We start from the raw sequence: 27094 nt of genomic DNA, 5'->3' as shown, positions 1-27094 counted from the left end.
ATATTCTAGCTTCTGATTGTCACACACTTGCAAAAGTATGTCATTTGATAGTGACAATGCCGATAGACCTCCTTCTCAGTCTCCGCTGTTTTTTTTTCCCTCCATTTCTCTGTGGGGCTGGCATTGTTATATATGTTGGGGCAACGTTAGTGACAGTTGGTGGCCAGGTGCCCAATTGCCCTTCCTGATGCCACCATTGCCTCCCCCCCCTCACCCCTCTCAGGACACAGTCTGTGTGTACCCCATCTGTTTGCGTCCAAACTAAACCTAAATGTTTGTACATTGTGTACCTTAGGTGGAATGTGGGTAGCAGCTAAGTATTTACCTAGTAGGATGTGGGTAAGCTGCCTGAAAAACATAGCCAGGCTGGCCAGTTCACCAGCCCTTATAACAAATCCACAAGGCACGATTTCATCTGTTGCAAACTCACCTCCATATATCCCAGATGCAATGTGCTAATACACTTAGCTATCTGGGTGGGTCATTGACAAGCCTGACAGATCCAAATGAGCAATTATTAGATTATGTGCATTTGTCAAGGCCTCTGAATCTATAGAAGAATCAATTAAGTGGGAGCAACCCCACATGTTGGTGCTGGGATTGCTGCTGTTTGTTGTTTACATAAATGATATGCCTTCTGGTACTACAGGTTATCCTAAAATATTTACTGTTTGCTGATGACACCAGCTTGATAATGAAGGCTGTTGTGTGCAATATTGACTTATTATCAAATAATGCCGTCGAAGACATAAGTTCATAGAAAATAAATTGATGCTAAATCACAGTGACACTCAGTTTTTACACTTTCAGATACACATTTCATCAAAAACTCACTTTTTATTCACACAGAAAGGGCATTTGATTAGTGAGACTGAACACTTCAAATTCCTAGGCATTCAGAGAGATAGTAATCTGTTGTGGAAAGCCCGTGTTCAGAATTAAAACCTAAATACTGCTCTATTTACCACTAGAACAGGTCTGAAATAAATGATAGTTCCACACGAAAGTGATCTACCTTGCTTATTTTCATTCACATATGATATATATTATTTTTTGGTTACTCTTCTGGTGAAAGTAGGGTACTTGTGGCTCAGAAACGGGTAGTTTGAGCAGTATGTGTAGAAGTTCACAAACTTCTTGTTGATCCCGGTTCATTAGTCTGGGAATTCTGACAGTGGCCTCTAATTATATTTTCTCTTCGATGTCATTTGTTGTTAATAGTATCAGCTTATTCCCAAGATAGCAGCTTTCACTCAGTTAATACTAGGCAGAAATTCAATCTGCATTTGGAACGCACCTCCTTGACTCTCATGCAGAAAGACATGACGTATTCTGCAGCATCCATTTTCAATATGTTGCCACAAGAATTCAAAAATCTTAGCAATAATCTATGCAATAAACTGAAGGGTTTCATCATGGTTCACTCTCTCTATTTTGTCAAGTACCTCTCGGAAAAATTTAAAAAATTCAGCTAATTCCTCTGTTAACATTGTTAATTATGTTGATTTAAACTTGTGGCTTTTCATCTGCGTAGGATTTGTATACATTTCATTTTATCTATTATTACTCTTCTGTTATAATTACAAGTACTAACTTGTTTCATGACCAATGAGACTTGCTCCTTAATTTGGTCCTACAGGACACAGCATATAAAGTATAAATATAAAATTAAATTTATTTTCAGGTTTGTCTTAGTGTCTCTCTCTACATAAAAAACATTTTATCGGACTGTTCACAGCCAGTGGTATTGTTTACAAGTGGGTCACTGTGACAGGAAGTTCTTGCTAAAAGCATGCTGACTCACAGAATTCAGCACAGGCTCTCATATTACCAAATGTAGTGTAATATTGTTTGGCAGGTGAAAAGATCCTGTGTTGTGTGACTATGCTGCATGTGATAAATCCTCAATCACTGTAGCAGTAAGTTAGTAAAATGCTACCAAGTATGACAAAGAACCATGTTTAAGATGCAGATGCCTCCATGTACATCATACATATGCAGACAATCTGCACATATTTTTCCTCAAATTTAACGATGGAAAACTGGGATGTGCAGATTAATTGTAATAATATTGGTACTGCTCCACCTCCAACTATAAATTGTGTTATACTAAAGCATTGTTGTGGCCTCAGTCTGTGATGAGTCAGTAACACATTAGAATTGAGGTATAAACCACATATTAACTTGTTAATTATGGCTACAATTCATGTTATTGCTCATACACAGCTAAAGAAAAACTTAAAATTATTGAAGAAACGAGAGAACAGTGGAAACTGTGAAGTGGGAAGAAAGTATTGTATGAGCTGTGGTTATACTCTTGACTAGCAAGAAAGCAAACTGTGGCTTCAAGAAACAAAAGATAATCACTAGGCATTTTGTGGTCAAAAACTGAAGCATCCATACATTGAATAAAGTCTGTGGGTTAAGTGGATGAGAAGCTACAATATGGATGCATGTTGACTAGTGAAGCATTGGCTTTAGCCAAAGAACTAGGCATGACTGGTTTCTAAGCTAGCCAGGGCTGACTCTCAAAAGTTTTCAGTTGAAATGGATTAGGCTTCCAGAGGAAAACTACCATCACTCAACGGCTTCCAGGTGATTATAAGGAAAAATTAGTGATTTTTCATCACTGTGAGAAAAATTTGTGCTGCAAACATTATCACAAATTAGTTACATGAATCAGACAACAGACTATTTTGAGATGCCACTCAACAATAAAGTGAACAGGAGAGGGGAATTAAGCATGGTGGTAATGAGAGGCAAGCCTGTGCAGTGATGTTGCATGCAATTGGTGCTGGATGAAACCACTTTACATGATATTTAAAATGAAAACTAATCTGAAAATATCAGTGAAAGGCTTGAAAGGCATATTGGTGAGAGTGAATCTGAAAGGGTAGATGGATGATGATCTTGTGGTTGACTGGGTGACTCACGTTTGGCAATGAAGGCCTGGTGTGTTACTAAATTTATGTAGCACATTGGTCTTGGCCAGCTTCCGTAGACAAACAACTGAGGACGTGCGAAACAAGTTACAAAAACAGGAAAACTGATTTAGTCATTATACTTCAGAGCCTAACATCTGTCCTGCAACCACTAGATGTGTGTATAAATCGACCAATCAAGGTTGCACTTAAACAGCGATACACACAATGAATGGCTGGTGAAAACCAGATGTTCATGCTCAGTGGAAAAATTGGGCAGTTAGTTTTGTTCCAGATTTGTGGGTGGAAGAAACATGTATGAGACTCCATTCAGCTACCATTGGTGGAAAAATCCTTCAAAAAATGTGGTATCACAATTTCACTGGATGGAAGCAAGGCCAAAATTATATGGGAAGATGTAGGAACATGATTCTTCCACTAGTGTTAACAATGAAAGCAAACATGAATAGAATCATTATGTCAGAATAATTTTTTTTAATAAAACACAAATTAAAGCCACTATATCTTTTTTGCCCTCCCTTAAAATTAGGTGCACAGATACTTCAATGCTGCAGATTATTTGTGTATATATGGTAATTATCCCTTGTATCTTTCTCCTTTTCCTTAACATGTGTAGGAACATGTAGTTAAAAAAACCAAACAAACTGTGAAGTGAACAGTTTTAATATTTGTGTGTTGGTCCTATTCCTGTCTCACTGACTCTGGTTTTTATATTTGTCAAAATGCCTCCATTATCTTACTGAATATAAAAGTCTAAATGTAATTGCCATTGTTGCTTGCCACTTTTAATACCTTATGCTCTTTATGAAAGTAGTTCGATATATATATATATATTTTCAAATATTAAATGCAAAAGTTTGACAGATAAAGCATGTTATTGATGGTGCTACAAGAGACAGGTCGTAGTATAAATTTGTTGCTTGCTGTGTCCATTGTATATACAATAATTTATACAGTATTACATGTCCTGTGTCACTTGCAGTGATGGTGAAACTTGTAGTCAGATATGAATCTAATTTTCTGATTTTGCATCTCTGCAGTAATGTATGTGACTTGTTCTAAAGCCTTGAGACCTCCCAGCCATGACTCAATTTGTGGAAGGGATTAATGAATGAGTTCTTCGACATGTTCTTTATTGTCAAACAAGCTTTTATATTCTGGTCAACCTCCATTAACTTCAAAAACGCACTTCTGATCATTAGTATGATTAGGCTGGCACTGTACAAGCACAACATGATTAGTTTTAGTTTAGTTGTTTGCATGTTCAACAGATCATAATTACAACATTTCGCTATAAACACCTCACTCCTTTCTGTGGGAAAAATGGAAACTCCAGAACGGAATAAACACCATGTAGAGGAGCCATTGAGTTGCTGAAGGGCACAACAAAAATACAGCTATATGTTAGAGAGTTCAGCAAAGAGGTCTCCTACTAAAGTAGAAAATGCGCACAGCTGTGCACATGTGGCCCTACACACACACACACACACACACACACACACACACACACACACACACACACACACACACACACACACAAAGCATGTACAGAATCTGTGCCAAGTAGTAGCAACATATTTCCAGCGTCACTCTTTCGTAAGTATAAACGCAGGTATAATTGATGATAACAGTATTGAGCCTTAACGTTTTATCTGCACAATTGACTGGTAACAATTACCGAACCTTTTTGGTAGAGGAAACGTTGCTACCGTCTTTATTAGAAAATATTCTTGCAGCTGTACATCGTAATACATGATTCCTCCAAGATGGTGCTCCACCCCACATTGCTCACAGAGTACGATGATTTTTTGATTGTTTCCAGGACAATGGATAGGACATTTTTGTCCATGTTGATGGCCAGCACACAGTGCTGATTTAAATCCACTAGATTTTTACATTTGAGGCCACATGAAGGAACTTACTTATGCTCAGCAAATAAATAATGTGGATGAAATTGAGCAGAGGATTTTCGATGTTGCGAGTACCATAAAGGCAAATATTCGGTGTATGAATGAGTGTGACAAAACTAGGTCTGCCATAATGAAGCATGTGTTGAATCAAATGTTGGGCATTTTTAACACTTATTGTAGTATTGATGTAACAGGAAACAAAGTAATGTAGGTTTCATTTTTGTTGTCATACTGTTGTAGAAAAGGAAAATAATCTGAATTTAATTTTTGTTGTAGTATTATTGTAAAAAGAGGAAGCAGTTGATTGTAATTAACACACAATAAAGTACACATTTTGTTTTATCTGCCATGACCTCCTTGTAAAAGTGAAAAGTCTGGTTGTACTTAATTCATTGTTTTTGTAAAATGAATTACATGTTCTTGACAACCCAGTGACTGTTTACATTGTAATACGTAGCCGCCGCACCGTGTCATTGTGCACGTCCAATGTTTGAATTGTTCTGGTTTGTCTGTTACTTTCTCAGACCGCCACGTTGATGTCAGTAATATGCAAGCAACATCGTGTACTGCAGCTGACAATGTAAACAGAGATGTGTCTACTATCAGTCCTACAAGTATCTGTCTTTTAGAAATAAAGAAATACAAAATGTTATATGAAGTTTCACTAGACCTTTTTGTAAAGCAGACTGAGATGCACTGTCTGTATCAATTTGGCAGCTTATATCATTTACACACTGTATCTATAAACGTAACTGGTTTTTTCAAACCATGACTGATTGTTAACAACAAACCCAGTAGGAAAATGAATTTACTGTGAAGCTATTGTCAGTACACCCAACTGTTTAAAAGCTGTTTGCCAGTGGTTCTAGAGTCTTCAGGAGTGAGTTACCCATATTATAATTTCATAAAACATCTGTGAATGAAAACAGGAAGAGTAGGTTACGAACTCGAAAAAGTTTACAGTAATCTGGTTCATTTAGTGATTTACTCTTATTGATTATTTCTTTAGCAGTGAAGAATTGAACTTGTTTTTTCAGTGACATTCTATTTGCAGAGATCCCGATATTAACTTTATGGAAAGTTTTATCTACTTTTTTATATGTAGAACTGTCTCTGTTAGGCTTGATTATAATACTTGCATCATCAGAAAGATAACTCTTTCTGCTTCTTGGATGTATGATGGCAGATCATTTTTGTATAGCAAGAACATGAGTGTGCCCAGTATCTGTTCCTTTGGTACATGTATAGTGGTTATTCCCCATTCTGAAGATGCTGCTTGGTTTTGTCTCTTCCTGGATTTAGTAATGTGACACTCTGCATCCTTTAAGAGGAGGCATTGAACCATGAACAAGCACATTGAAAAAGAATACTAGAAATATTTCAACTTTCAGGACTCGGCACCTCCTCCTATGTGGTAAGTAATGATCTACTGTTTCAAATTTGTTGTTGTTCTATCCAGGACTTTCAGTGTTTGATTCTGCTTCCTAGTGGTCAAAGCATTATTGCATGGGGACTAACATATTATTTCGTTGGAAAAATAAAGCATTTCAAGTTTTAAATCAAATTTTTACTTATTTTATTAGCTCTATAACTGAAATTTTCACTTGTCAGAATGTATGTTTCATAGACATAATTGTAAAAATATTTTCTTGTAGCTGCACACATTGGTGTTGGCATCAGTGGCCAAGAAGGAATGCAGGCTGTGTTGGCGTCGGACTACTCCATAGCACAGTTCAGGTTCCTTGAGCGACTGTTACTAGTTCATGGCCGATGGTCCTATTACCGCATGTGCAAGTTTCTTCGATACTTTTTTTATAAGAACTTTGCGTTCACATTGTGCCATTTTTGGTTCGCCTTCTTCTGTGGATTTAGTGCACAGGTAAGAAAATTATGATCTCTCTCTCTCTCTCTCTCTCTCTCTCTCTCTCTCTCTCTCTCTCTCTCTCTCTAATATATACTGCTCATATACTTTAGAAACATTGCAGTTTGCGTGCTATGGCTACATTGATCACCTGTCATACCACTAGACTGTATGAAGAAATACTGTGTTTGTGTTATTATTTATTCGTTTAAGTTGAAAAGATAATCCTAACACAGAAGCACTGTTTTGAATCTCTGTGTTTTTTATACATGGTACAATTGGAAAATAAAAAAGAAATTAAGAACAGAATCGGAATAGTAACCAACTGGTATCTCTGAATGAAATACACAGGGAAGACTTGAAGTAGTTCAGAAGGATCTCTTAAATGTGCAGTGACTTCCTCCTTTCATCTCTATGCTCATGATATAATTCAGAACATAAAGTTGTAGTTTGTGAAGAATTTGACGACAAGCTGTGGGACAAAGTGCCTGTTGTGAACTGAAATAGTGTTCTTTTATGAAAAGAAAGTGATCAAGCTGTATGATTATGGAGGGATGCTATGCTCGCACAGTATTCATTGCATATATCTTTGCTAGAGAAACAAGGAACAAATACCCAGGCTGCTCTACACAGATGATGGAGCAAGCTCACTTAATGATGAACACCAAACAGCGAGGTCATCGGTCCCATTGGATTATGGAAGGATGGGGAGGGAAGTTGACTGTGCCCTTTCACATGAACCATCGCAGTATTTGTTGCCTGAAGCAAGGGAAATCATATAAAACCTAAATTTGGATGGTCAGATGTGGGTTTGAACTGTTGTCGTCGTGAATGAGAGTCTAGTGTGCTAACCATCTTGGCTGGTAAAACTTGAATGAGTAGCTGAAGTTTGAAGGATATCAACCCCTCTTCCAGTACATGAGTGATGTCTAAATTGTGACTGCTATTTCACAACAAAACAAGGAAGAGGACAATGAATGTGAAAGTAGGGATAAAGTCAGTGACCCAGTCAGTCGTCATACTGCATTGCAGTCTGTTGATTCTCTTCTAGATTATACGGATCAGAGGGTGTTTCAGTATAGTGACATTTTTGCTGCAAGAAAAATTCAAAATGCTGTGCTGAAAAAACATCACCTCCTCTCAGGAACAGAGAAACATCACAGACCATTTTAAGAAATAAACAAGCCTATGATAGCTATCCACAGAACTTTGTAAACTTTTAAGCTAAGAATACGTGTTTGAAAATTTCTCGATTATTCACGTTTTTCGATTATTCGTGCATCTTCTCCTCCATACTACACGAAATAATTGGTAGTGTACTGCACTTATACGCACCTGATGCGCAGTAAAAACTATTTAGCACAGTCAAGAGAGTGGCAATACCACATCTCAAATTGCAAGCTGCAGCATATTTACTGCAATGTTACCAACTGTGGCTTTGGCGAAGTAACACTTTGGACTGACTGCTCTGTAGACCCGCCATGGGTACAATCAGAACCCAACACCTTGAAGCATTTATTTGTAAAAGTGTTACTGAAATTCAAACATACACATCATCATCTGAGTGGGGACATTGGCCAGCAAAGGATGGTCAAGTTGATCATCCTTCATTGGGTGTAATATCCTGATTATCTTTTGTCAGGAGTCCCTACAGAAACACTACAGGGATTGTTATCAGTTTGGTATGTGTCCCAATGTGTTTATCTTGGCACCCACCTCGATGGCCAGAGGACTTTCATGAATTTGCTACTCTTGCTTCGTCATTGGAATACAAGATATCATATTTGCAAGTTTTACTTGTCCTCGCATTATAAACAGATACCAAGAGATTTAGTTCATACTGAAAGCTTTTCTTACGTGAAGGTCTACTGCATCCAGGTGGTCTTATGCAGTATTCAGAATTCATTATTTTGGATTTTACATGTCTCTTGTGTTATATAACATGAGCCCTCCATCACTGTCTGCAAGCAAAATAGCTCATTGCATTGCAGGTTAAGAAATAAGAGGCCTCACGACATACGGACGGGGTGATACCACTAAAATCCCTCAAAGTCCCTGGAATTGATTTCACAGGATCTTTATTCTCTAAAACTGGAAGCTTTGTTACCAAGTGTTAAATTGCTCTATTTTCCTGTGCAGTAAACAGAGCTATCCACCTTTAGCTTGTTACTGCTGCCATGGCAGATAAATTATTGTTAGCCATTCAAAGATTTATTAGTAAGTGAGGTGTCCTGCATAAAATTTACAGTTACGATGCTAAGACCTTTCAGGCAGCTAACTGAGAAATGTTGGAACTACGGACAATCCTTCTATCCTATTGAGCACACCAGTATGTTGCCCGAAGGAGAATCATGTAGAAGTCGATCGCCCCATTTGCAGTTTGGTGGGGAAACTTTTGAGAAAGAATAGTTGGTTCAGTAAAATGATGCCTTGATAAAGTACTTGAGCGAAGCAGTCTGGATAAGCAGAGACTTCAAACTCTTCTTGTAAGCACTGTAGCCACACTCAGTTTGAGACACATCTCCCTGACCGATGACTGTGTGTCCATGCCAGCACCCTTCCTTGAAGGAGGGAGACTTAATACTTTAATAAGAGGTAGCGAATCCTCAAAGTCAGTTGATTTAGTGGAAGAATTAAAGATCTAGTATAAACTATTAACTGCTACTCAGGAGTTCAGACTGTCACTAGAATTAGAAGCTAGAAATTGGAATTGGCAACATCGTCATTCCCTAAGAGTGGTCCACATTTGGATAAAGATTTCCAGGTCAGTCAAACTGTTTATATCTACATCTACATCCATACTGCGCAAGCCATCTGATGGTGTGTGGCAGAGGGTACTTTGAGTACCTCTATTGGTTCTCCCTTCTATTCCAGTCTCGTATTGTTGGTGGAAAGAAAGATTGTCAGTAAACCTCTATGTGGGCTCTAATGTCTCTGATTTTATCCTCATGGTCTCTTCACGAGATATACGTAGGAGGGGGCAATATACTGCTTGACTCTTCGGTGAAGGTATGTTCTCGAAACTTCAAAAAAAGCCTGTACTGAGCTGCTGAGTCTCTTTCCTGCAGTGTCTTCCACTGGAGTTCATCTATCCTCTCCCTAACGCTTTCGCTATTACTAAATGATCCTGTAACGAAGCGCACTGCTCTCTGTTGGATCTTCTCTCTCTCTCTTCTATCAACCCTATCTGGTATAGATCCCACACTGGTGAGCAATATTCAAGCAGTGGGCGAACAAGGGTACTGTAACCTACTTCCTTTGTTTTCGGATTGCATTTCCTTAGGATTCTTCCAATGAATCTCAGTCTGGCATCTGCTTTACCGATGATCAACTTTATATGATCATTCCATTTTATATCACTCGTAATGCTTATTCCCAGATAATTTATGGATTTAACTGCTTAGCTAAATGATAAAGGATCTTTCTTATACTGTTGGAGGTTGTCCAGGGTTACGAGGATATGGCTGTGCATTAAGTAGAAACACATATTACAAAAGCTTCATAAGTGTTCTTTTTGAATTTGATATAAATAAATGTTCTTGTTGGTGTGAAAGCAAGCGGCACAACTTACTTAGTTATTTGGAGCTACATCGAATGTGTCTCACCAGTCAACTAGACAAATCTTTCAGGTTAGTCAGTCAGCAAAAAGAATGGTGGACCATCACAAAGATTGAATGGTTTGCCAAATAAATGTGGCTGGAACTTGTTGACAGTCCAAAAAACTGCAAGGCACTCTTTCTCGGTTGTAGAGTAGATCATCTCGGACTTCAAGAATAATCATGAAACATAAGCTCCCTCCTTTTCAGCACCTTCCTGTAATTGGTACTGCAGTTGCACCTAAGTTGCACACTGGCATTGGTGTGAAGTTCTATTTTGGCATTATTGTGTCTCAGTATTAGAACAGGAGATGGTGATAGCACTTACTTAGGGAGAGAGAAAGATTTTTCTTGCCTCTCATTTCAGGAAAATTTTGCGTCTTCCTGTAATAGTTCTTGCAAGGGTTGTGCCTTGGTACACAAGTCCTATATGAGTAGCAAATTCAGGAAGTCGTCCTGGTGTTCAAAGGCAACCTTTTCCCTGTTAGCCTCATCAGTTTGTTTGCCTGTAGCCTGTCTGAATTTCCATAGTTGAGAAATACCTTCCCTGTTTCAAGCGGAGGAGGGTGTCACCAGTGCGCAGTAATTGATAGACAACCTTTTTCATGATTTTGGTCAGTCGTCAGTAGTTCATGCAGAAACATCATTTGCCATCCTCCTTCGCAAAGATCATAGGAGGGGACCAAGGCCATTCTGAAAGTTTCAATGATGTGTCAGCTTGCAGTTTTTTCTTCACTTCCTGCTGTGTTATCCATTATTCTTCCAGCAACACGTTACATGAGTGCTGGTTAATTGATGGATGATCCTCAGTGTTGATATGATATTTTACCATGGACTGCTTGGCATTTCTTTTCTCCACTCTGGATTTTGAAAGCATCCAAAAATTGGTACTGAACTGCTAACACTCGCCATTGTTGTTGCTCTGTCAGGCCAGACGCTATTGGCAGTTTGATAGTAGCTTCCTCTTTTGCATTGTCTCTTGTGATAGCAGAGCACACTTTTTTTTTGTCACACTAAACTGTGCATCCTGCACTAGTTCAGCAAGCCCTATGCACATACCTTTATGGAGGAGTTGTGACTGCTCATGACATTTACTGATCCAAAGTTCTCCTTGACTATCTACTACGTTTATGATTACTGCTGGCGTGTAGATATCTTTTGTGAGCCCAAGTAGCTTTTTGCAATCAACAAAAGCTTTACAGTTTAACTGAACACTTCAATTGATGAGTGGAACTCGTCTTGCTGGTGACAGTGGGATAGCAATGTCTCCAATGGCAGACAACACGCAGGGCAATTTTTGTTATGTTTGCTTGTTGAAGTAACTTTGTCAGTCTGAAGATATAATCTTCTGCAGTCTACGATTATTTGTAGTGCCTGCAAAAGAAATCACATCTGAGAATGACATTGCTGATCACATTCTGCTAAGATGACAAATTGAAAGGGTTTGGTTCTGTCACTGATAATTATCCTTGCTGCAAGTGTTCCTGTTGGCTGGATGTGTTTCCCATTAGCAACTTTCAGTACTGTAACTTTCTTATCATGGAACGTAGTCTTCTTTATCTGTCAACGGTAAGCATTTGATATGACCGAAAAGGTAGCCATTGGGATGACTAGTGCCTGGAAAGGTTGACTGTTAATAACGACATCACCGAGATTTCCTGATGTCTTAGTGAATGTCGTCCATGGAGGATTTTCATCTGTGGCAGCCTAGCCTCCATAAATGGTTGCCTTGCTTAGTTTCCTTGAATTTGGCAGCTAGGTGAGCAGCTCATACCTGTATGAATAACTGTGTCTGGAGTACTGGGATGGCCTTAGTCCCACAGGTAAACTGAAATTGTCTGCAGTTGACTGGAGTGAATGGGACTGTTGTGATGATTGATGTCTTGCTGTGTAATACTTTTCAAACACTCATTTACTTTCTCTGTAGAAGCATACAACGTCTCCAGAGCAGCCACAGTGGAGGCAGACAGGCATGGTATCTGTTCTTCTTTGGGACGATACACTTAGGGAGCAGCTGGTTTTACCTGCACTGATAGTGCTGGGTTGCCATTTGATGGTGGCGGCATAAATCAGAGTTGTCAGAGTGCATTTTTCATGGCATGTTCTACTAGTGTTGGAGATTTGTGGCAAAGATCGATTCACTTCTGGTTATTAAAGCTAAAAAAATCAGGATGTGCGATCTCCCCCTCCCCTGGGGCTATTTCTTTGAAAACGCTTCGTAACTTTCCTTTCTAACCCCACCCCCACCTCTCTCTCCTTACCCCTTCCCCCTCCTCTTTCTTTTTCATTTGTCGTCTGATAGTTTTGAGTGACCCAGTAAGAGTTCATCTCTGAAGCCAGCCTCTCCATCTCAGAGTAGCACTTGCACACAGTGTTCAGTTATCAGTTATTTGTTGGATACACTCATTAATGCAAGTCCTCTCATCTTTTCCCTTCTTCTCCTTCTTCTCCTCCTTCTTCTCCTCCTCCTCTTCCTCCTCCTCCTCCTCCTCCTCCTCAGTATTTTCCACGTGCCCCTAGTCTCTCTGTGGAGTACTTTCCCATCTCTTATAGGAATATAGGAATTTCAAAGAAAGGAGTGAAATTCAGTATAAAACTTTTTAGAACCATTTTATCTTAAAATGTCTCTGAAACTGAGTGATTGTAATGCATAGATGTTGGTGATTTTCCTGGTTAGGAAGAACTTTACATAATTATACAAGGAGGCCTTCCCAAAGCTTTTTCTTTAGGGAAGTATAATGACCAACCTTCAGTAAATATTGGATCTGACAAATTTGCTCTCAACTTTGAGTGGCCACAATAACGAGACTTGTCAATCTTGAATCTTTCAATTTGTAAGCTGGTTATTACACGTACCAGGGAGTTGATGTAGAAAGTTTCCCGGAGAGGCTACTCACAACTACTGTGTAATCTTTTTTCAGAAATGAAAGAAAATTTGCACTGTCACTTCAGACATCTTGAACAAATTCAGTGACTCAGATATTGCATAGCAGGGTTAAAAAGTTGTAGAACTGTGTTGGTGAGTGTTAATTTCAACCTAATCTGAGATGGAGAAGATGGACCAGCTGGTACTGAATGATCCTACTAATTTTGATAGTATATTAAATGAAAATGAGATGAAGCTTGCTGCTGTATCTGTTGACAGCTGCAACACTATATCATTATTTACACTGAGCCACTCCTCACTCTTAAGTACATTAAACATTTACTACAAGCAAGGCAGATGTACAAATGGTACATAAGTTGCTAGTTTTTAGTAGAGAGGTCCAGTCATTGGCCACAAACAAGAAGTGCATTAAAACAAAGCTGTACAAAAATTTGAGTGTACAAGTCAAAAAAGACTGTTCCACACCAGAGAATCTGGATAGGCTGTGAGGATAATTAGTATTGAAGCATTATTAGCAGGCGAGATTTGAAAACTAGATAAATCAATGATGGAAGAGAGATTTTAAGTAATAGAAAGGGGGATAGTTACATTACCCACTACCTTCATAGCTTTGATCCATTTTTTGAAGCTGTTTCTTCTATCATATGTGTAGAACATTTATAAATTGTCGCTTTAACATTTAATGCTACCTGCCAGCCATAGTGAATTACGTGGTAAGAATGTGGTAAAGTAGAAGTAAATTATTTTAAAAGAGATTAAATTTTTATTGTTCAAAGTTAAATGACTTATTTCGGTTTATTGAGGGTATCCCTAATCATTTTTGATTTTTTATAAGTTGTTGTTGAATGGTATCTGCCATTAGAAGAATACTGTTAATAGAGATTTGTGCTTTTACAGACTGTTTTCGACCCTATGTTCATCTCAGTTTATAACCTTTTCTACACTTCGCTACCAGTGCTGGCGCTGGGGATCTTTGACCAGGATGTCAATGATCGTAACAGCATATTGTACCCAAAACTGTACACTCCTGGACATACAAACCTGCTCTTCAATAAGATGGAATTCTTTCGGAGTGCATTACATGGAATATTTACATCATGTGTTCTGTTTCTTATCCCATATGGTAAGTTGTATGTCCAAATGTGATGCTTTGATTATGAAACAAATTATGATTACATGTAGCTTTAAATATAAATTTTGTGTATCAAGGTAGTGAGTGGGTGGCAGGGCTTTTCAAAACAAGTAATTGACCTAGAATGTCAATTTTAAATTTATGTTTTATTTATTGGTAGAACTCGTGAACAACTGGTTCCCAAAGTTTCAGTGATGAAATCGCATCTGAAGTGCCTGGAAAATAATTAAATGTTTGATGCGACATTCCTGCCATGATGTTGCCAAGTTCACTTGCATGTTTCTGGATGGTCCTGAACTTTTAAAAACTGTGTTCACGGCAAAATGCAGAATCCATATGCGTCTCTGATTTCACTCATATTGAACGATGCCCTGAAAGCAAATTTTGATCTGCAAAGTTTGTCAGAATTGCAACTTACAATGCTGTTCTTGTATTTTAAGATGGGAATGTAGGGAGCCTGGCCTGGTGGTATTAGGGAGCATGGCCATTAAGATAGGAAATTTCACACCACTCATCTTGAAAGAAATAGATTTACAACACCTCTCGCAACTGAAAAGTTAGTTGAACACTTTGTAAAGGAAGAAGGAAGAAAACAAGGAATCAGAAGAAAAGCCTTGAAGGAAAAGAGGACTCTTGAGTACAAGTCTGGGGTCTTCGGAAGAGATGACGTAAGATAAAACATTAGGTTGAACTTTAAACATCATTTCCTGAAAATCATGTTTTTTAATGTTGATGTTTCTTTTTCTCAGACTCTACAAAGGCTAGAATTATTAGTCACATTTATTATTTGTGAAAATAAAATTTTTAATTCAATGAAAAAAGTTAAATACACATAATGCAATGCAGTAAATATGTTAATTTCAAGTAAAGCATGGTACAAAATTTCATTGCCGTATCTTCAAAATTGTGAATTTGGTGCATTTTATAAATAGTGTTTTTCATGGACAACCCCTCCTTTAAGTAACTGAAATTTGGTATTTTGACTGTTCAGAGAATCTTCTTCCTCTTCTCCTCCTCCCCTCCCCCCCCCCCCCCCCCCCCTCTCTCTCTCTCTCTCTCTCTCTCTCTCTCTCTCTCTCTCTCTCTCTCTCTCTCTCTCTCTCTCTCTCTCTCTCTCTCTCTCGATATTTGATATTTCTGATTTCTGTACAGTAATTTGGGTGAATGCTAAGCTATTTCTCCGGCAAGAGCTGAGATGTGTTGTTACTCACTACAAGAAAGGAGTAAGAAAGTGAAGTAATTATAACCAGTACTTGACAGTGAACTATAAGCGGTCTTACTGCATCACACCCAAGAGTATTTACATATTACATGAATTCATCACGTTAATTCATACATATTATAAAAATGAGTGTATGTATGTATGCTCCACATCTCCCTCTTAATTGTTAGTGTGTGTGTGTGTGTGTGTGTGTGTGTGTGTGTGTGTGTGTGTGTGTGTGTCTTGGGCTGAGGGGTTAGAACCAGAAATGTCCTGTTGGTTGGGGGGTCATAATGTGGATGAGAAAGTGGGAGTAAGAGATGAACATACAGAGAGAGGAGGAGGAGGAGGAGGAGGAGGAGGAGGAGGAGGAGCTGGACAGAGGAAGGAAAGAGGAGGAGATAGGACACAAAGGGATGCAAGGAGATAAACAGAGCAGATAGACAAAGAGAGGACGGCGGTAGTAGATGGATGGGGATAGGGTCAGGAGGAGATGACAGAGTGGGTGGGGAGGGGGCAGAGGAGATGGGTACAGAGAATAGGTAGAAGGAGATAGGCAGGGGGGGGGGGGGGAGGAGGAGGTGGACTAATAGAACTGTAATAAATATATATGTACCGTATTTACTCAAATCTAAGCTGCACTTTTTTTTCCGGTTTTTGTAATCCAAAAAACTGCCTGCGACTTAGAATCGAGTGCAAAACAAGTCGAAGTTCTGAAAAATGTTGGTAGGTGCCGCCACAACTAACTTCTGCCCTCCAATATATGTAGCACTAGACAGGCATGCTTTGTAGGCACAAAGATAAATACTGGCGCTGAAACCTCTGCGTCAGTAAATAAATTTTAAAAAGAAGGTGGAAGACGAGCTTTTTTTTCTCCACCCCAAGTTCCGACCATTGCATTGTCATACATTATCCAACGAAGTAAATACAAATTCTGTATTGTTTATCTTCGAATGTAGCAGAATTTCAATATACTACAAAAATCTGACTGGCAAGACTGTTTGTGATGTTTGTCAATATGGTCAAATCTACGTTCTGAATTTTTTCTGCCTGTGAGAAGAGATTGTTGCTAATAGGAACCTGACGAAATGTGAATCACATGTAGTATTCTCTTCACCATAAGAACAATATGAATATAAAAATTTTGCCATGTATTCTTTCATGTTTTCTGTTATCTCATTTAAATTCTGTTTGCCTAATAAATTACAAAACTAGAGTGATACAACAGAAAACGTGAAAGAATATACGAATCATGTCATGTTTATATTCGTATTATTCTTATGCATAATAGTGATACAGTCAGAAATGAAGCGCAGAAACTGACTAGATTTTTAAATCTAAGATGACTCTAATTCCTGTGCAGAATTTGATGTACTAAAGAAGCGGCCGCAAAGATTTTCAAACAGAGAAAAATTTTCGCCTAACTCTCGTTCAGAACATGTTCTATCATATGCAGTCTATTATTTGGTTCTTACTGATCATTATCAAAGAAAGCAGCACTGTAAGTAACATCAAATAGCAGTCACTTGCCATTGTTTTGCTAATGAGACAATCTCTGTTGTTGTTTCCTTTTTTTAAAATTGTAAGCGGTGGTAGTGCGCACAAAAGCAAGCCGAGCCGCGAGCGGTGACAGGCTGTAAACACGCACTATCAGAATTCGACAAACAATGCATGACACATTACAGTAATGCATTTTCAGCTTAGAGTGACGTAAAAACCTATAACAAAGAAAACGGCACTTAACAGATCAAAGCAAAATAAGCAATTGATTCAAACCAGACGAAGCACGTGAAAAAGGAAGGGTACATGTATAAATACGGACGGATCACCTGACGCATAGCAATGGCTACCTGGTAAAGCTTAATTGCTTAGCTTACGACTCGAACCAAACTACTGTAGCTGTATTCTCATTCATTCAACCTAAATTACAATGGACCAACTTTGTTTCAATTTGGAGGTGTGGCCTAAAACTTTTCTCTCCCTTTGAATTTCAAGTCTCAAATTTCAGGTGCGACTTAGTCAGGAAATTTTTTTTTCCTTTATTTCGAATCTCATTTTTCAGGTGCGGCTTAGATTCGAGTAAATACGGTACCCAGGTACTCAGCTAGTTCAGAATATATTTGTGTTGGAAGATGGTGGCCTCCATTCTGGTATAATGTTTTTTTTCTTTACATTAATAAACACACAAGGAAAATCCAGGTGAAATACATGTATGAGATAATATACATGTATGAGAGCAGATCATTACTCACCAAGCAGAAGAGGTGCCAAGCCATTGGAGTTTGAATTTTTATTTCACATTGATGAGGATCATTTCAGTTAGGATATGTGGAAGGGTCAGTAGCATATCCCCTTCCTTTTAAATATGTATTGTATATTGTTTTATGACAAGTTATACGTCATTGAGGGTCTCCTCACTGTGAATGTTTGGAACAGATCTAACTGTGAGGTGCATCTATGATGTTCAAAGCCTATCTTATAGTACTGTGCCAGTGGAGTTGAATGTCAACTTTGAGGTCGTGATTTCTATCTGGTAGCCAAGCAGTTTATTGATATTCTGCCTGCCTTTTCATGGCTTCATACATTTCCATACACATGTCATTATTAATAAACAATGAGATGAGCAAAGACAATTTCTAGAGGAGTTGTTGAACAGTGGATATGCACATAAACAAGAATTTGAGTGTGATCCTTCTTCAGCAGAACTCATGATTTAAAAGTTTTTAGGACTTGCAGTCAGGTTATTTGCCCTTTCCACAATATTTGAACAACATCCCAAGTTATTCTCATCAGGCATCAATAACAGATTTTGTTGCTCGCTTTTTTTATGCAAACCAAACAGTGCCATTGGGAATGTTTCGTGGCATGATTAAACAATAAAACAGACTCACAGAAACTCAAAACAGATGGCGAGAGAGCATTGAAATGTTTCCTTATCTGATTGAAGCACATTATGTGCTAGATTCAATGTTTTGCTTAAGCCAAAGCCTTATTCTTGTTGATTAAATTACAGGCCACTCAAATCTCAGTTGCATCTTTTGTTAGGTTGTCCCACAAATATGTCAACTGCACAAAAGTGTTGGTATTTTCAGAATTCATGTTATCCACACACGTCAGGCAGTATTCAGTGACAAATAATATAGTTGGTTTCTCAAGTTGGATCTAATCCTTTTGTGCTTAATGTCTTTGTTCAAAAGTTCTTATAATTTTTTTAATGTACAACCTGCCACATTCACACAGTTTGTGGTATTCTCCTAGTTCTTGGAGTCCTACATTATATTTCATATAACATAGTAGAATTTTTAGTTTTGTTTGAATGATTGATATATAAATTTGAACCAAGGTACCATACGTTTCTGGCTATTTGTTTATTGGTATCATCTCCTTTTGTTGGTAGTGTCAGTTTGCATTGTAGGACATGTTCAATATATTATTTTGAGTACACATTAGTTTTAAAAACTTCTGTCATAAGTCTTATGTTCTTTCGCAGGGCATTGTTCATCAGAGAGCGTACATGTTCTGTGGACCAGTGTGCTAAGTATGGAGCTTCTCTGTAATGTGTGGGGATGACTCGTGGCCTGTAGATAAGAGGTTGATATGGGTGGGCCTCGTGTAGACACTGTCCCCTAGAAACCCTCTTGTTCTATTTCCATTGTGACTTTTATACTTGGATTGCAGTGAAGAGAGAAATTGCATCAAAATTAACTATAATATATGTCACTCGAGAGCCACATTTTGACAAGGAATTGGTGGGGCTGCAAACGTTGTTTTCACAATGTTTTTCCAGCTAGCATAATGATGCAGGTGATGAATTTCTAGGACAGTGTAATAAAAATCGTCAAAACTAGAGTGGTGTGTAGTTTAATCAACAGGAGCAGTTTAAGCTAAGAATAGGATAATGCCCTCACTTTGATTGATCGATTTTCCAAACAACTTAAGCAATCTCTCTCTCTGCTCCTAGATAAGTAACTATTAGATTTTTTAAGGACATTGTCTTCCACTATTCTCCATGTATCCATGTTTTTGCATAGCTTCTGTACTGGTTTTTAATTTCTGTTGACTCCACTTTTTCCCCCACCCTTCCATAAAGGTGTAGGAAACCATAGCTAGAGTGGCACACAGTGTATACCATTCAATTTGGTAGAAGTCCAAGCAGCCCACAGTGAAACCAGTGCTCAAACCCTGATAAGATAACTAGGGAAGTTGGTGAAATATCATGCAAAGAATAGAAAAAAAAATTACATCTCAGCTGCAAACCCAAAAAGTTGGAAACAGAGAATTGAATGTTGCTGCTCACCTAATGTGCCAGGTACTTTCACCTAGCAGCAGCAGCAGCAGCAGCAGCAGCAGCAAACGACAACGACAACGACAACAACAACAACAACAACACCACAGATGGGTCTTAACAGGGGATCTCCGATGGTTGCTCTGTTTTCTTTGATCGTGTCCACAAGATCTAGGTACCTCAAGCACTCACTCTGTTTGGTGTCTCTGTTTTAAATCTTTGAGACAAACATGGTGTGGATTTTATGATGTTGTGAAATGTGAAACTTGTTCCTTAAAATTTTATGAAGAAGTTGTAAATGTGCTACCATGCTGATTGGCTCATACATGGTATGTACTTCTGTTTTAATAGAATGTTCCACAACATTTGACTAAATCTGCAATATCTTAAATTTATAATGAACTTGAGTGAAAGTAGGAGACCATGCAATTTTAGATAAGATTAACTTTGTTCCTTTTTATCATTGAAATTGTGTGTGTAGGTATAGCTTTTTTAGTTTGACTTCAGTCAACAAGTTCAAGTTCATTAATTCTCTCTGTTAAAATTATGGTGAGTTGAGTGTGTGCTCCTTGTTATGAATTAACAGTTTAATGCATTGATCAAACCTGGAAGAAAAATATTTATATTCACATGAGAAGAATGCTTGATCAAACTTGGAAAAAGTGTCATTTTCTTATAAGAAGTCAGTTTCAGTGCTGAACTTTGTGCTTTGTTTCAGGTACGTACAAAGATGGTGTTTCACCAAATGGTTATGTACTGTCAGATCACATGCTCCTTGGGAGTGTTGTTGCCACAGACCTTGTTATTGTGGTCACAGCACAGGTGAGTTGAGACTAATATAATAATTTATCTTTCAAAATCGATTTATACACATTTATTGGATAGTGAAGGTAATTTTCAAAGCTATTTGCATTTAAGAAGATAATGGAATACTATTTAAATGTGAAATTACTTCATGATGAGTGGTGGACATATAACATGTATTACAACAATATCATGAATAGGGTAGTTGTTATTCCAATCTGGACTTTTCATTGTTGGAATACGTATTACTGTATCATTACAGCAGAATTGGAGCTCCAACAACCTACGACACTTGTGCAGCCTCCAGTAATTCAGATTTCTTAGCTCATTAATTTTGTTACTTTTTTGTGGCTGTAGTCCTTGGATTTTAAATTCAGCTTATTGATGGTTCCTTAAAAAGTGTGACTCTGTGCTTTCTTTACTTTTCAGATTGCCTTAGATACTGCTTACTGGACAGTGTTTAACCACATCATGGTGTGGGGATCCTTGGTGTGGTACTTTATTTTACAATACTTTTACAATTACGTTATTGGTGGGAGCTACGTTGGATCTCTCACTATGGTACAGTATGATTCTCAGTAATTATGCTTAGCCAGTAAAAATAATTTTTCATGAGAGCTATTAAGAAATGGATTAAAAATATTCACTGGTCATTCATGTTGACTGTGTAATAACAGCGTAAGAGCAAAGTGAGGAGCTCTTGGTGTGGCAATGAAAGACTGTTATTTGGGTGAAAAATTGACTTACTTTTTGTCCTAGTCTCCTTATGTATAAATAAATGTGGAAAAAAACAATCTGACTTGGTTTGCATCCTTGACCATTTGGTTTTTAATCTGAGACGTGTCCAGTGGGCAGTTGAACCACATATGCAACATGTCACACTGTAGCAATCTTTATGTTAGACAGAATTTTTTGCCTCGCCCTCATAAGGAAACATACCCTAGCATAATAGAAGTCTCCTTTCTCCTGTGCTGCCAGCTTGAGGTAAGTAGTGATGATTCAACTTTTACATATTAAGAACATATTGCTGTTTCAGTCCTACACTATGGAGTGAAGGCTATATTAGACGAATAACGCCATGTACAGATATATATAAGCACTCATTCTTCCCATCCTCCATAAGCACATAGAGTGGAAAGAAACGTTAATGTGTGGTACAGTAGAACGTACCCTCTGCCATGCACTTCATAGCAGTCTGCAGAGTGTAGGTACGGATGTAAATATGCATTGTAAAATGAATGAAGCCAGCTTATGCCTGCTGCATACACATCTTCATCCGTTGGTAGCCAGTCACCTTGGAGAACATTCCAGCAGCTGTAGAAGCTTACATAACTTTGATTTGAATACTGTCCCAACAAAACTGATGAAAAACGAAAAATGATCTTTTAATCATTGTGATGAGAGCTAGCACTGCTCAGGACTGTAGACTATGAATAAAGAAAGAGCATAAACTATAACAGATGTAGTCGTAAAGTTGTAATTATCACCTTACTTGCGTAAAGTTATATAGTTAATTTTTTGTTTGTTTGCAGGTACACTTCTGCATTACTGGTACACATTGAAATCCTTACACTACAGTATCTTCACTTTTTGATAACTGAGCTAAAATGAAAAAACACAGGCCTGTTGATATAGTAGATTATCATGTGATGATTAGTTTTCAACAGCAATGGAAATGTTTTAGCTATGTAAGGCGAATCTTGGCAACTTCTCTCACTATGTGGGTTGGCTTCACACAGCTCCAACATTTCTGATGCTGCAAAGGGGGAAAAAACTGCATGACACTCCACATCATCAATGGGCTGTGCTATTGTGCTTTCACTCATTGCAGCATGCTCTGGTACTGTGTCACAGGAATTTCGTTGTGTTCCAGTACTGCAGCCATGTACCTGAAAACTTACAAAAAATTAATTATGTAGCTTAACTTCTTTTTCAAGATGGTAATAAAAATTTTGATAATTTGATGCCTGCAAATACGAATCTGTATGAATGGACTTACGATAAACTGAAAGCCCCAGAGAGAAATCATTCTCTCATCTAACCAAGACATCCAAGATAGGCAGGCACTAAACAGTGGTCTCAGTTGAATGAATGAATGAATGAATACATACTTCAACTGACATAAAACTAAAGACTGTTTCACTTGAAAAATAGAGAATGAAGAACCATCAGTATGCAAAACACCAACATATTGCATCATTCTTTTTCATTCAGTTACTCCTACAGACTGGTTTCATTCAAAAGAATGAATGAATAATTCAACCAATGTGTAATGCTACAACCAAATGAGTCCGTAGTTTTCCAACAAGCAATTCAATTGATTGTTCTCATTTGATTGTACTCAACTTTACGTATAAGTATGGCAGTAACTTTCATATGTTTTTCTTGAATAACTCAAAGACAGCAGCCTCTTGTGGAAACATATCCCAGTACAAAATTAAATTACCTGTAAAAAAAAAAAAAAAGTCCTGTTCATGTTTTCTTAGTACAAATAGTTTGTATCTAGAGAGTGAGAAAATATGAAAGTGTCAGGTGAAGCATTTGCACTGTCGCTTAGGTAGTTTTTGTAGGGCAGTTTGAGCCACTTTACTGACTTGATGGACCATAAGTGTCCTGTATAAAATTGTTACCCTCAGCTTTGCCTACATCACTGTGATTCATTGTAAACAGTTATCATTTACACTCTGTATTGCAAACTTTTCTTTTTAAGACTTCAGATTCTGGAAATAACCATAAAATATACAAGAATGAAATGAAACAAAATAACTTAGAATAAATTTATTTAATAGCAGCTTCACTGTAACTTCAGCGAGATTAGTGTGCATTTCTAGAACAGAGTTCAGTGATGATATTAGTGTGATACTAAAATTTACTACTAAGCATTCTTACAGCATGTTAGTCTTTCTCGTGGTGTTACGTTCCTGTGTGCAGTGGCTGATTCCCACCTTCAAGTCTAATGCGTCAAATGAAATGCAGACTCCACTGGGTCTACTTTTTTTTCTTCAAAAGGATAACTCGCTTGAGAACGGTAAAATTATACGGAGACAAAATGTCTGGCCAGTGTTCACCTTCTGGAGGCGAAATTACAAGTATTGCTGATAGTTACAAGTATTCATAAAGCATTAATTATGACCTTGGAACTATAAAGTTGCTTCCATGAAATGTGCTAATGGTATCAATCCTTGTCTACTTATTCCAGCCTACAATGTTACATTTATTTCCCAACAATGTGTGACTTGGTCGACATCTTAGTTGTAGAACTCTGAATTTTGGCTATTCGGGGAACCTTTTACCCAAAAAATCACCTGTTTGTCATTCTGGAAATGCTCAACTCACAATGGTTTTTCTACTTGAGGAAAGAGGAAGGGGTGAATGGATATGATATTAGGAGAATTTAGGAGTTTGATAATCCAAAGAAGCAGCCAGTGTCCTGTGCACGATAAACTGAGAGATTGTTGTGGAGTAAGAACACGCCAACAGTCAGTTTGCCATGACAGTTTGTCAGGACAGCTTCCCATAACCTCGCCAAGAGATTTTTGCAATACGCTCCTGTGATGATTTGTTCCTTATGAGCGTAATCTGTTGGTACTCTGCCATGGCAGTCCCAAAAGTCACTTGTGTCACTGGTTGTTGTTGCTGGTTTTTTTTTTCCCCACCCCACTGCTTACTTTACTCCTTTGTCTCAGGTTCATAGTAATACCACACACTACTCATCCTTAGTGATTAAAGAAGTAATCTCAATTGACTTCATGCAGTTGCAATGTTACCTCAATTCAACAGTAGTGTTGAATTGTGTTGAATTGGTGTGAGCAGTTACAGAACCCAGTGAGGGGCAACCATTGTAGTTTCAAAATATTATGCAACTTATTGAAAACTGATCTCCGACCAATTTTCATTTCTTCTACTATTGCTCCGACTGCGATATGCTGGTCTTTGAGTGCTAGGTCTCACATTTCTTCAAGGAGAGAGAAACTGACAATTCATTCTTTGCAATTGAGACTTGATATATGATGGTGCATCGTTGTTGTACTCTTCCACCATCACAGCATGGATTGCTGCTGTGCTATTCCCCTTCAAATGCAGAAAATGTGTTACTGCACAATGCATCTACATCTACATCTACATAGATACTCTGCAAGTCACATGTGGTGCATGGTAGGAGGGTGCCCTGTGCCACTGCTAGTCATTTCTTTTCCAGTTCCACTCACAGACAAAGCAAGGGAAAAATGACTGTGTATATGACTCTATGTGAGCCCTAATTTCTCATATCTAATCTGCATGGTCCTTATGCCAATGTATGTTGGGTGGCTGTAGAATCATTTGGCAGTATGCTCCAGACACTGGTTCTCTAAATTTTCTCAATAGTGTTTGACAAAAAGAACGTCACCTTCCCTCGAGGGAGTCCCTTTCGAGTTCCCGAAGCACCTCTGTAATACTTAAATGTTGTTCAAACCTAGTGATAACAGATCTAGGAGCCTGCCTCTGGATTGCTTTGATGTCTTCCTTCAATCTGAACTTGTAGGGATCCCAAATACTTGAGCATTACTCAGCATCGTATATGCGGTTTACTTTACAGAAGACCCACTCTTTCCTAAAATTGTCCCAATAAACCAAAGTCGACCATTAGCTTTACTCACCACAGTTATCATGTGCTTGTTCCATCTCATATCACTTTGCAGCATTATTCCCAGATATTGAAACAACTTCACTGTGTCAGGCAGGACACTAGCAATAGTGCATCCGAACCTCACAAGTTTGTTCTTTCTACTAATCCACATTAACTTTAATTTTTACACATTTAGGGCTAGCTGCCATTCATCACACCAACTGGAAGTTTTGTCTAAGGCATCTTGTATCTTCCTACACTCACTCATCTTCGACACCTTACTGACACCATGGCTTCACTCACAAACAACTGCAGATTGCTACCCACTCTGTCCACCAAATCATTTAAGTACATAGAGAACAAATGCAGTCCTATTACACTTCCCTGGGGCACTCCTGTTGATGCCTTTGTCCCTGATGAATGCTTGCTGTCAAGGACAACATACTGGGTTCTATTATTTAAGAAGTCTTCGACCCACACACATCTGTTAACTTATTCTTTGTACTTGTACCTTCGTTAACAGTCTGCTGTGGGGTGCTGTTTCAAATGCTTTCTGGAAATCTAGAAATATGGGTTAAGGCTGTTGCCTTTCATCCATAGTTCAGAGTATATCATGTAGGAAAAGGGCAAGCTGAGTTTCGCACAAGCGATGGTTCTTAAAACCATGCCGATTCGTGGATACAAGCATTTCAGTCTCAAGAAAATTTATTATCTTCGAACTGAGAATTTGTTCAAGGATTCTGCAGCAAACAAAAGTTCGGGATATTGGTCTGTAATTTTGCAGGTCCAATCTTTTACCTTTCTTGTATTCTGGAGTCAACTGTCCCTTTTTCCAGTTGGGATTTTGTGCTGGACTAGAGTTGCATGATAAATGCAAGGTAGGTAAGGAACCAATGCCAAAGAGTACTCTTTGTAAAATTGAACTGAAATTCCATTCGGACCTAGTGATTTATCTACTACACTCCATTTAATCAATGGGCTCCTGTATATTGTGGGCTCAGGATTTCAGTGCATACCAGGATTGCAGTCGTGTACCTAGGTTTATTCTCGCAGAGAATTGTGGCTTAAGTTCCTTGTGATGGTGGTGGCGGCGGCAGCATAGAAATTCCTGCATCATTATGTTGCGTTGTTGGTAGCTTGTGTTCATGTAATGGTAAAAAGTATATAAAACACATTGCGTATTTGTATGTCAAAAAAGTTTTATAATTTTTTTGCCCAATCAGTTATCAGTGCAACATAATGATATGAGGGAAATGTGACGGCACCACCATTCCAAGGAACTTTTGCCATTAAGGAGGAAAATGCAGTGTACAATTAATGTAAACAGAAACAAATGGAATCTACACACATCAAAAAAAAGTTTTGCATCACCTCAGTTCCGAGAGTTCCGGAATCTGTACAGAAAATTGGAATAGAGATCAACATAAACAACATTTCCACTCTTTTTTATTACTCATGAAAAACACACATTGCGTGTTGTACCACCATACAGTGAGACCTTAAGAGGGCGATTCGGCTTAGATCCCTCAGAGTGGTTGGTGGGTCACGTCGACCACAAACAGCCCTTTTCAATCTGTCTTAGGCATGTTGGGTATGGTTCGTGTCTGGAGAACATGCTGGCCACTCTAGTCAAGCGATGTCATTTTCCTGAAGGAAGCCATTCACATTATGTGCACAATGGGGGCACGAATTGACATCAATGAATACAAATGCCTCGCCAATATGCTGCTGATATGGTTGCACTATCGGTTGGAGGATGACATTCACGTATTGTACAGCCATTACGGCGCCTTCCACAACTACCAGTGGCATATGTCGACCCCACATAAATGCCTCCCCAAAACAGCAGGGAACCTCCACCTTGCTGCCC

The 27094-nt window shown here is 38.3% G+C and overlaps 1 protein-coding gene across 1 annotated transcript in view; it reads left to right on the top strand.

Annotated features, from left to right (window-relative positions):
• Positions 1–27094, top strand: part of LOC126281290 (phospholipid-transporting ATPase ID) — a 1237896-nt gene that overhangs the window by 1195787 nt on the left and 15015 nt on the right. Inside the window, 4 exon segments of the mRNA XM_049980113.1 lie at positions 6508–6731; positions 14094–14319; positions 20533–20636; positions 21048–21179. Coding sequence (XP_049836070.1) covers positions 6508–6731; positions 14094–14319; positions 20533–20636; positions 21048–21179 — 686 coding nt within the window.

The sequence above is a fragment of the Schistocerca gregaria genome, chromosome 7 (assembly GCF_023897955.1).
Source record: "Schistocerca gregaria isolate iqSchGreg1 chromosome 7, iqSchGreg1.2, whole genome shotgun sequence".
Taxonomy (NCBI): domain Eukaryota; kingdom Metazoa; phylum Arthropoda; class Insecta; order Orthoptera; family Acrididae; genus Schistocerca; species Schistocerca gregaria.
Note: the sequence above shows the minus strand (reverse complement) of the source record. Positions and strands in the feature narration are given on the sequence as shown.